The 12,601-nt window shown below is 39.5% G+C and overlaps 1 protein-coding gene across 1 annotated transcript in view; it reads left to right on the forward strand.

Moving 5' to 3' along the window:
• Nucleotides 1–891: 891 nt before the first annotated feature.
• Nucleotides 892–12,601, forward strand: part of LOC145040578 (uncharacterized) — a 32,859-nt gene continuing 21,149 nt past the window's right edge. Inside the window, exons 1-2 of the mRNA XM_078988490.1 lie at nt 892–1,600; nt 1,687–2,284. Of these exons, the coding sequence (XP_078844616.1) occupies nt 892–1,600; nt 1,687–2,284 (1,307 nt within the window). The remainder of the gene's footprint in view (nt 1,601–1,686; nt 2,285–12,601) is intronic.

Here is a 12,601-nt window from a genome sequence, read left to right on the forward strand (position 1 = left end):
GCATTCTTGTGGATGTTCTAGACTCAAATTTGAAGCTCTATAATAGTTTATTCTCTTTTGAAAAGATTTTTCAAAGTTTCTGAAGACTAGTAGTGAAAGATGTCACGGTGTGCCAGTCGGCCAGCCAAGTAAGCCTTATTTCTTATGTTAAATATTTATGTTAAATTGTTGACTATGAATTGGATTCTACTAGTCTTAAAATGCTAGATTACACACTTATTTAATGTTAACATGTGAGAGAGATGTAAAATTAACGGCTAGAGCGAGCTGGAAATTTTGAAACTAGATGCGATTGCGAAATTGGAACTTGTGTGGAAGATAGTAGAAGGGCCCCTACTATTTGAAACATCGGTGCCGGTTTCGGGTCGGGGCAAGGTTGAGAAATTTTCGGCAAGCTGAGTGTTTCGTCTTCCTAGAAATATCTAGGCTGAATTATTTCTAAATATTTTCCTCCTTCTACGGATACAGATGGCTCCGCCTGCTCACCATAATCAGCTCCAAATGGAGCAAGTTAGGAATATTGTCGCTGAGGAATTCAATAACGCTTTCAATGAACTAATCCCGGGAGTGACCAATGACATAATCAACCAGGTCAAAGCTCTTCTGGATGAGCGCCTCACAGCTATTCCCGGGGGAGCGTTACCGGCTCCGCCCATTCGGGATTCGGCATACTACTTCGAGAAGTTCAGCAAGTGTAGCCCTCCTCTTTGGAATGGTGAATCGGACCCAGTTGCTGCTAAGCATTGGGTGTCAGATGTTGAGGGCGCCTTCATGACTGTTGGGTGTCCGGACCAGTACAAAGTTGTGATAGCCATGAATCAGCTGTGAAAAAGGGGAAAGACATGGTGGAACACCATCACCGCTCTATTAAACGAGGAAGAAGTGAGGGCCATGTCTTGGGCCCAATTTGTGGAGAGGTTCGAGGCACAATATGTGCCCAAGGTGGAGCAGCAGCGGATGCAGCAAGAGTTCATGGCCTTACAGCAAACTACCGAGTCTGTTAGCGACCTGAACGCCAAGTTCTTGGAGATGCTATCTTTTTGTCCCTCATTTGCTGGGAACGAGGCCTGGTTGGTCAGCCAATATTGTACGATTCTACATACCGAGATTCGGGAATTTGTTAGCATGCAGGAGTTCCCGACTTTATCCGCGATCATGGATGCAGCAAGGAGGAGGGAAATCGAGTTGCAGACCCAAACCAAGAGGAAGGCCAATGACACCTCTTCCAAGACATCCGGAGATGCCCAGAAAAAGCAAAAGCAGGGTGGTAAGTCAAGGTATGAGTACAGGCCGTCTTCAGGTCAGGGCGAGAAAAATCCGTTGATATGCTACAACTGTAAAAAGCCAACGCATCATTGGAAGAATTGTAGGGCTCCCCCTACGAGTGTAGTTCCTCAAATTACTTATGCTGCTCCCGTCTGCTATCACTGCAACGAGACGGGACACAAGAAGCCCGAATGCCCGAAGTTGAAGGCTGGTAAAGGAAGCGGCGGTACAAATCCTGCAATTGCATCGTCTTCTAAGGGACCCACTATGGTGACCCGAGGTCGTGCTCACCAGATGACTGCGGATGAGCCGGTGATTTCCGCGACAGTGGTAGGTAAATTTTTTTTTTCCTTTTCTCTCCTGCCATTATTTAATAAATGGTAGTTAGAATTGTTTACATGATCGTATGTGGTAAAACAGGAACTTATTTGCTAGATTCCAAGCCTGTTGTTGTTATGTTTGATAGCGGTGCTACCAATTCTTTTGTATCTCGCACGTTTATTAATCGTCTGGGGTGTAGTATCGTAAAATTGGCTCACCCAATGGTTGTCGAAGTTGCCGACAACCGCACTATTTATGTCACCGATGTCTATCGGGGTTGCACTCTCGAGTTTTCTGGAGTTGAATTCCCTATTGATCTTATCCCTATTGTGATGCGAGAGCTCTGCGTTACCATAGGCATGGATTGGCTTGATGTGTTTGATGCGGAAATCCACTGTCGTAAGAAGCAAGTTCGTGTTCGAAACCCTAGAGGTGGAGAACTTATTATTCAGGGGGACATTCCCCGCCTGGCTATGGCTTCTTGCTCTTCTGCTATAGCACTAGACGACGTTCCTATCGTTTCCGACTTCAGCGATGTCTTTTCGGAGGAACTCCCTGGCTTGCCACCTGTTCGGCAAGTGGAGTTTCGCATTGATTTGGTGCCAGGTGCGACTCCGGTAGCGAAATCTCCTTACCACTTGGCACCACCTGAAATGAAAGAGCTCCAAGATCAACTTCAAGAACTAAGTGATAAAGGGTTTATACGACCAAGTTGCTCGCCTTGGGGTGCTCCTATTCTCTTTGTGAAGAAGAAAGATGGATCCCAGCGAATGTGTATTGATTATAGGGAGCTAAACAAGCGCACGATAAGCAATAGGTACCCGTTGCCACGTATTGACGATCTTTTCGATCAGCTTCAGGGAGCGTCTTGGTTTTCCAAGATTGATTTATGTTCCGGTTACCAACAGATGCGTGTTCGTGAAGAAGACATTGAGAAAACAGCATTCAGTACTCGATATGGGCACTTTGAATTCGTGGTGATGCCTTTTGGGCTCACCAATGCACCCGCAGCATTCATGGATCTCATGAACCGGGTGTGTAGCCTGATGCTAGACCGTTCGGTCATAGTGTTCATAGATGATATCTTAGTCTATTCTAAGAGCAGAGAGGAGCATCAGCAACACCTTCGGGAGATTCTGGAAACTCTGGCAAGAGAAAGGCTTTATGCTAAATTCTCAAAATGTGAATTTTGGTTGGAAGAAGTTCAGTTCTTGGGGCATGTGGTAAACAAACACGGTATCAAGGTCGATCAAGCCAAGGTTGATGCGGTTAAACAATGGAAGATTCCGAAAACACCTTCTGAAATTTGCAGTTTCTTGGGTTTAGCTGGTTATTACCGGAGGTTCATTGAAAATTTCTCTAAAATCGCCTTACCACTCACCCGATTGACCAAGAAATCAATGAATTTCGTTTGGGACCCGGAGCAGCAGCTGGCGTTCGATGAGTTAAGGATGCGATTGTGTGATGCTCTGATTTTGGCCTTACTTGATGGGGTTGAGGATATGGTGGTTTACTGTGATGCATCGCTTCAGGGTCTTGGTGCCGTGTTAATGCAACGAGATAGGGTGATAGCCTATGCCTCCCGACAGCTGAAACCCCACGAACGAAACTACCCCACTCATGATTTGGAGCTTGGGGCTGTTGTTTTCGCTCTTAAGATTTGGAGACACTATCTCTATGGAGTGAAGTTTATTATACACACTGACCATAAGAGTCTGAAATATTTGTTCGAGCAGCGGGATTTGAACATGAGGCAGATCTGATGGTTGGATGTGGTAAAAGATTATGATTGTGAAATTCACTACCACCCCGGTAAAGCTAATGTGGTAGCTGATGCTCTCAGTCGTAAACAATCTGCCAAACCGATTCGAGCTAAGTGTCTTCGGATCACGATGGTGTCGTCTTTGTTAGATCTAATCTGGGATGCCCAAAAGACGGCAATACTGGAGGAAAACATCAGGCGTGAGAAGATTAGGAAAGAGTTGCCTAAGATGGAACGAGACAGGCGGGGTTTGATGACTCGCTACGATAGGGTTTGGGTTCCATATACCGGGGGAAATCGGAAAACCCTAGTGGATGAGTCTCATAAGTCAAAATTTTCTATCCATCCTGGTGCTACTAAAATGTATCAAGACCTCCATGAGGCTTACTGGTGGCATGGAATGAAGAATGATGTAGCTCGATTTGTGGAAGAATGTATGACCTGTCGGAAGGTCAAGGCGGAACACCAGAAACCACATGGGAACTTGCAACCATTGGAGATTCCTGAATGGAAATGGGAGCATCTAACCATGGACTTCATTACAAAACTTCCTAGAACTGCCCGAGGATCCGATACGATATGGGTGATTGGTGATCGTTTGACTAAGAGTGCTCACTTTCTGGCTATAAAGGAGAGCTCATCGGCGGAGAAATTAGCCGAGATCTTTTTTCGGGAGATTGTCTCATTACACGGGGTTCCCGTTTCTATCGTCTCCGATCGGGACACCCGATTCACTTCTCGGTTCTGGAGGAAGTTTCAAGAGGAGTTGGGCACACGATTACATTTTAGCACTGCCTTCCATCCGCAGACAGACGGGCAGAGTGAGCGGATAATTAAGACCTTGGAGGACATGCTTAGGGCATGTGCGATTGATTTTGGGGGTAGTTGGGATGACCATCTACATCTAGCTGAGTTTTCTTATAACAACAGCTATCACTCGAGCATTAAAATGCCTCCGTATGAAGCCTTGTACGGGAGGAAGTGCAGGACGCCTGTTTGTTGGGGCGAGGTTGGGCAGAGGGTACTTGGGAGTACCGATATCGTGCTACGGACTACAGAGAAAATCCAAGTGATTCGGGAACATTTGGTCACAGCAAGCAGTCGTCAGAAAAGTTATGCTGATAAAAGACGCTCCAATCTTGAGTTCCAGGTGGGAGATTATGTATTGCTTAAAGTCTCCCCCTGGAAAGGTGTGATTCGATTTCGGAAGCGGGGAAAGCTCGGACCCCGATTCGTTGGACCCTACAAGGTCATAGCCCGTGTGGGAAAGGTGGCTTACCGCTTGGAGTTGCCTGACGAGCTTAGTCTAATTCATAATACGTTCCACGTATCTCAGTTACGAAAATGTGTTGTTGATGAGACTGCTGTGATACCACTAGAGGACATACAGATTGACGAGCGTCTCAATTATGTTGAGAAACCAATCGCTATTCTAGAACGAAAGACGAAAGCTCTCCGCAACAAGACTATAAACCTGGTTAAGGTGCAGTGGCAACATTGGAAGGGTTCGAAATGGACTTGGGAACCGGAATGCGAGATGCGGGCTCATTATCCGGATCTGTTTCTAGGTGTTGACTTCGAGGACGAAGTCCGTTCTTAGTGGGGGAGAGTTGTAACGCCCCGGGTTTTCTCGGTACGTTTGGTTATTTTAATTTAATTATCCTTGCAACCTTGGGTTAATTTATTTAACCAATGCCTAATTTTTTATGTTATTGGACTCTTTTTATCATCTTGTAAACTCCTTTTATTGAAGTCCATGGACTATGGGCCTATTTGTAAAGTCCATCTAGTAAATAGTACTTAATGTGTAAATTGAATCATTTGGAACACACAAAAGGAAAACACTCTAAACCCTACCTCTCTCTCAAAAATCGTCCCTCTCTCTCTCTTTGGGATCAAGAGCAGCCAAGGGGCTGTTTGGAGCTTAATTCTTGTTCATTTCCAGCCTTGATTCGTATTGGTATGAACCTCCTTATCCTTTCTTACAACTTGATTCATAACCTTGTTCTAGTTTTATGATTTCATCTTCACTTCTTCTCCTTGTTATTTGATTTGTAATTGTGTGTTATACATCATCTCAATATCCTATCTTCACCCCATATATGGTGGATGACGGATCTAGGGGATTACATGTGGCAAAAGATCATGGAAACCCTAAAAGGGAGAATGATGATTTTATGTTCTTATGTTTATTTTCATGTTGATTATTATTACATCCTTGTGGCTAAATGAAATCCTAATGATCCCTAACCATTTTTAGTACCACCATTATCATGGGGACTGAATTGGGATGATGAACACATCTTAAAATGTGTTTCAAAAGGAGAAGGATGGATAAGCCAAAAAGGAATCACGGGTGGCTACGATTCTGTTTTCCATCAGATCTGTAGTCATTTTGTAAAAATCATATCTGGATATCTAGAACTCAAACGGACCCCAAACCAGTTCCAAACGTTCACAAATTGAGTTGGCTAACTTTCTTAAGCAGGCCAACCTCACTGATAAGGGCTTTATCTATGTGAAATAATGGCATCTTTGCTGTTAGGTCTGATTCGGGTCTGTTCTGATATGTCATTTTGTTTTCATCATTTCTAAGGCTTGGAAAAGGATCCAGAGTGATTCCAAGTTTCTATATGTTCCTTATATTATGAGTTTAATATCTGGATTGCTTGGGGTGTTATTTCAGTTATAAATTGGTTAGAATGGATCCACACTCCAGGTCAGTGGGCAGTCACCAGCTTTTGCTAGTGCTGTGATTATCCACAATGTGAATTTTATATCTGGAGTTTGAGAGATGCTTTTCATTAAATTCCAACTCTGAGACTTTCACGTGTATGTCCTTTAATTCTCTTAATTTTATTTTGGACGAATTCTACTCACAAGTTGGGTAGAATTGGCCAACATCACTTGACTGTATTGTTGGAGACAGAAGTGATACACCATTTTGTAAAATTCATATTTAATTCATCTTTTGGAGTTAGAATGAGTTCTTTATATTTTTGGAATCCTAAGCAATCATAGTTTGCTATAAAAGTTAGTTAAAGCTATGTTTCTGTTTTATATTTTGGAGTAAATCCGTTTTGAACAGCAGGTCTGTTTTAGAGACCTTGCTGTGATCACTCTTTTCTCAACTCATAGCTTCATTACTTCTCCCTTCTAACCTTTAGTCCTTCTTAGGTGAGGTTTTGAAGTTTGCTCAAGCTTGGTAGCATTATTTGATTGTTAGCTGTCACACCCCGCTAAAGCGGAAACGCAAGGTATGACAGCGATAACGGTTTCAATGCAAAAGATAAAGATACATCACCATAGCAGTATTTAAAAGTTTACAACCCAAAGCTTCAAAAGAAACAAAACACAAGTTTTTCAAAATAACATTGTTCAAAATATATCTTCATAATAGCTTCAACACGATGCAACATGCTCTATGATGATGAATCTTTACATCCACTTACTAATTACTTCCTGAAAAAGCATGTAAAACGAGCGTCAACTATGAAAATAGTTGGTGAGTATCACAAGTTTATAAATCGAGGGTACAATAATGCTTTTCGTAAGTACAAGTACATTGCTTTAATGATAAAACAAAGTTGATTGCTATTAAGGTATACAAGTTTATTGCTAGAACGGGAAACACGTTTGTATATGTATGAGCAAACAATGAGTCTCAACCAAACCTATGACTGAAGCTCTATCGAGATCTATGCTTATCGTTCCATAGATGAATATGGTATCATGCACTCCAGCGATTCGGGCGAGTGAGGAGTTGTCAATTCCTAATAGCGCTATCCATAACGACCATTGGCTCAAAGAGTTAATGGTTAGAGATAAGGGAAGGGCCATAGTACGATAAGTTCTCATGTTCCGTGTTGCATAGACATACATAAAGAAACATAGCAATACAATAGCAATCATGTTTGATACAATTCAATTTAAATACAACATGCAAACAGTAGTTTTTCTGGACATGCTTTTCCACCCCAAAACATAAAAACCGAAAATAGGGGAGTGCGTGAATACTCACGATGTTTTGTGTAGACACAAGCGGTACTTCGGGATGCACCAACGTCTTACTACCGGGATCCTACGACATCGAACACACGCACTAGTGAGTTTCCATGTCGATATCTAATGCTAATATACTAAACTCTACATATAAGGAAATACCAATTTATGTTTTAGTATTGGATTTTATATCAATTAGTTACACTTTTTCTGAAGTAATGAAATTCTATATATCGGGCGATTAATTACAACCTTGGAATATAAACTTTCCAAATTTTTAAGTCCTTATTACAACATAAATTCACGAAAATAGCATTCAAGGGATAAAAATTCTCAAACTTTTTATTTAACTGTTATTACACAATACTAAGCTGGGAAAATTATAAAAATGGATTTCCAAGCTGTTTAATTATATTTTATGATTTTTGAGCATTTATTTCAATAAAAATTGAAATAAATAGAAAACAGTTTCCAAAATTACCCAAACTTTTTATTTAATTGTTATTATACATAAATAGGCTGGGAAAAATATAAAAGATATTTTTCAGTGAGTATTTCTATTTTTCCTTGCTTTATTCCTTTAAATAGTCATTAATTAAAGAAATAATATTAAACAATTAAAATAAATCACCATAAATTTTTGTAACATCATTTACAGTATAAATATCCTGGGAAAAATATCAAAAGTGGTTTTTATAATGTATAAACTGGTTTTGGGTATTTAAGTATATTTAAGTGTATTTTAGTGCAATTAACTTTAGAAAATAAGAGAAAAATAGTTTAATGTAGAGAAAAATATTCCAAATTTTTATGTAACCTCCTACTCTATAATACTATATCCTGGTAAATTTTCATGAATTTTGGATAAACAGAACTATTTCTCCTATTTTTAGACCATTATAATTACCAAAAATTGGGAAAAATATTAAAACATGATGGAAAATCTTGAAATTATTTTCTGGAGTCACCCATCACAGGTAAGGTATGCGAAAATTGTTAGATACAATTTTCACATCCTATAAAGTGGTTTTGTAATTTATCATGTCCTAAATAAAAGAAAACTAGAAATCCTATGAAACAGTAACAAAAATTGCTGAAATTTGGTGAGGGGTCATTATTCCCCATAAGGATCATCCATGAATTTATTTAGGATTTATTGACCTCTGGAAGTATTAATATGATTTATGCCCTTGGTTTTAGCAATAATTCTAATAAATCAAAGAAATAACAAAAGCTCTTGAAATATTCCAGATTATCTCATGCATGCAAGGGATTTCAAATGGAAAAATGTAAAAAAAATGTATTCAGAAGAGAAATGAGGGTAATGATTCCAAACAATTTAAGAAAAGTTGCATGCAATAATGCATGAAGTGTAAATGTGGCTGAAGTTCATGAATTTGTGTAGCCCATTCAGTGAGGTTTTAAGCCACGAAATTTCAACCATAATTCACTAGATATGTTAAGTTTCTAAGGTATTTTTCCTCAGATTTATGGTTGGGTTTAAGGCCATTGTTTAAGCAAGATAAAAATAGTGATCACAGAAAAAGAGCTGTATGCGCAACCTTTTTGTAAAATCTGCTAAAACTCGGATATTTAATATTTTACAGTGAGACCAGTTGGGTTTGAAAGTTAACTCGTGGAACTAACCAATACAAAAAGAATATCATGATTTGGTTAAGAAATGACTGAGTTATGACTGTTCAAAGTCGAACAAAGTAATCTGGCAGATTGCATGTTTGCTTGTGTGCATTATTAGGATATTTCAACAAGAACATCATGCATGTCTTTGGTAAGGCCCGATTTCTAACACATGCATGGAATGAATGAGCATCCAAGATGTACTAGAAATGGTTTAAATGCTTTTGTTGATGCATGAACACAAAAGAAATGGAGAAGAACATGAAATATTAGGTTTTGATGTCACATGATCATATGTGCATCTTTTCCACTCCTTGCATGGGTTTGATCCCGGATTTTCACCATCTCTAACACATGCATTGTGTTATGGTGAGAATCTACAAACCACAAGGGGAGAATAAAGATTTCTAGCCATGGAAAGGCATAGAATCCGAAAAGTAGAGAAGACTAAGAAGAAAAAGAGGTTTAACCATGAAACTATGGAAGAAGATGTTGTTGTTTACCTTGGTTTTGACCTTGAGAGAAGTAAGAACACTTCAAGGGCTTCACAATCTCGAAATTTTGCAGAGAAATGAGATGATTTTCGTGAGTTTAGAGAGAGGGAAGAAGAGAGTGAAGTGTGTGAAGAGAGTGAAGTGAGAGAGTGAAGAGGGAAGAGGTGGAGTAAGGGTTTAAGCTTAATGATTGTGTTTTGGGGAAGAGAGAGGGCATGGGGAGAGGTGATGGCCGGTTTTTGCATGCATTTTGGCCTCCTCTCTCCTAAATTTTAAACTTTATAAACTTCCCTCCTATATTTTATATAAAAACATTCATTTTTACAAAATGTTTATTAAGCAATTTGATTTATTTAAAAATCTTGTTTTCAACAAATAATTTATGATTAATACTTGTAATTTATATTTCTAGTTCATTGGTATAATCCATAATTTGATTAATAAAATTTGATATTAGGAAGTTTATAGCTAAATTTTATAAAGTTTTTAAGCTTTATAATTTATAACTTTGGATTTTTGGCTCTTTAGGGTTTTTGGAATATTGTTTGATATTCAACAACATGTTGAAGTATAATTAGAATGTTTTAATTTATTTTTAGAGTTTTATACCCTATTTCAATTATAACAAAGCTTGAAGCTTTATTCTAATTATAGTATTAGCATTTCCTATTGTAGCTAAGCAACTTACTAGAATTGTAAGTATCAAGTATATTAGTCCTAGACCTTAGTTGGATCCTAGTTTATGCAAGATTTTTGACCTAATTTATACTACTAGGTCATGGCATGTTATGCATGAATGGTTATTATAAAGATTCATGAGTCCAAGAATGACCTGAATTGGCAGTTGTCACAGTATCCCCCACTTAAAAAGAATTTCGTCCCGAAATTCATTCTATGTCATCGCTTGTCATCGCAAGGGAATAGTTGCGGATACATTTCATTTATGTAGTCCTCGCGCTCCTAGGTGTACTCCGGCCCGCGTTTTGAGTTCCATGGAACTTTCACAATCGGGATCTTACTCTGCTTAAGTTGTTTTACCTCCCTGTCAAGGATTTCTATCGGTTCCTCAACGAAGCTCAGCTTATCATTGATCTTAATTTCCTCCAGGGGTACTATCAATGTTTCGTCGGCTAGACATTTCTTAAGGTTGGAGATGTGGAATGTGTCGTGAATAGCGCTTAACTCTTGGGGCAATTGGAGTTTATACGCTACTGGACCAATCCTTTCAAGGATTTCAAAGGGTCCAACATATCTCGGGCTTAGTTTTCCTTTCTTACCAAAACGCACAAGCCCTTTCCAAGGCGACACTTTTAAAAGTACCTTGTCTCCTACTTGGAATTCTAATGGTTTTCGACGACTATCCGCATAACTTTTCTGACGATCTCTAGCAGCTTTAAGCTTATCCTTGATGATAGCAATCTTGTCGGATGTTTCCTGGATAAGTTCGACTCTAGTCAACTGTCTGTCTCCGATTTCTGTCCAGCATAAGGGCGAACGACACTTGCGTCCATACAATGCTTCATATGGAGCACATTGGATACTCGTGTGGTAACTGTTATTGTAGGAAAACTCAATTAGGGGTAAATGAGTATCCCAATTTCCTTTGAACTCAATGACACACGCTCGTAGCATGTCTTCCAATGTTTGTATTGTTCTCTCTGTTTGCCCATCTGTCTGATGGTGGTAAGCTGTGCTCAAATCTATCTTGGTTCCTAGTGCCCTCTGTAACATCCACCAAAATCGAGATGTAAAATGACTATCTCTATCAGAAATGATAGATAGGGGTACACCATGCAGAGAAACAATTTTGTTGATGTAGATTTGGGCCAATTTTTCCATCTTGAAATCTTCTCGAATGGGGAGAAAGTGTGCAAATTTCGTCAATCGATCCACTATGACCCAAATTGAGTCATGACCTTTAGCAGTTCTAGGAAGTTTGGTAACAAAGTCCATAGATATTTGCTCCCATTTCCATTGGGGAATTTCAGGTTGTTAACCCTTGGAATCCAGACCCTGTCTTTAAAATAACGAACTCCATCAGGTTTGGTTTCAAATCTTTCTTCCAAACCATGTAAAGTTTCGCTTGGAAGATTTTCCTTGCATAACGCTTTCTCCTGGGCATTAATGATTTGAGATTTCAAGCTTGTCTGAATTACCATTCCCAAAGCTCTCACATGGGAAGGTTTCACTCTTTCTTTCCTACTAAGAGCGTCGGCTACTACGTTAGCCTTCCCTGGGTGATATCGTATCTCACAATCATAATCACTAAACAACTCTACCCATCTTCTCTGCCGCATGTTTAACATTTTCTGATCCAGGATATGCTGAAGGCTTTTGTGATCGGTATAAATGGTGCACTTGGTTCCGTACAAATAATGCCTCCATATCTTAAGGGCGAAAACTATTGCTCCTAGTTCTAGATCATGGGTGGTATAATTCTTCTCGTGCGGTTTGAGTTGTCTGGAAGCATATGCAATGACCTTATCTTTTTGCATTAGCACACATCCTAATCCTTGATGAGACGCATCACAATACACCACAAAGTTCTCTAATCCTTCTGGTAAAGCCAGAATTGGTGCATTGCACAGCTTGTTTTTCAGGATTTGAAACGCCTCTTCGTGTTTCTCTTCCCAGAGAAATTTTCTATCCTTTTGGGTCAAAGATGTTAATGGTTGAGCAATCCTAGAGAAGTTCTCAATGAAGCGTCTGTAGTACCCAGCTAATCCTAGGAATTGTCGTATTTCTGTCGGGGTTTTGGGGGCCTCCCATTTCTTGATTGCCTCTATCTTAGCTGGATCTACATGGATTCCTCTTTCACCGATCACATGACCAAGAAAATGTACTTCCCGAATCCAAAATTCACACTTAGTGAACTTGGCATACAATTTCTGTTCCTTCAACAGCTCCAACACTAGCTTTAGATGTTTATTGTGATCTTCTTTGGTCCGTGAGTAAACAAGTATGTCATCGATAAATACAATTACAAACCTGTCTAGGTATGGTCTACAAACCGTATTCATCAAATCCATGAATACAGCGGGTGCGTTCGTTAGTCCAAAAGGCATGACTAAGAACTCATAATGTCCATAACGGGTTCTAAATGTTGTTTTGTGAATGT

This window comes from Lactuca saligna, chromosome 4 (assembly GCF_052625555.1).
Source record: "Lactuca saligna cultivar CGN05327 chromosome 4, ASM5262555v1, whole genome shotgun sequence".
Taxonomy (NCBI): Eukaryota; Viridiplantae; Streptophyta; class Magnoliopsida; order Asterales; family Asteraceae; genus Lactuca; species Lactuca saligna.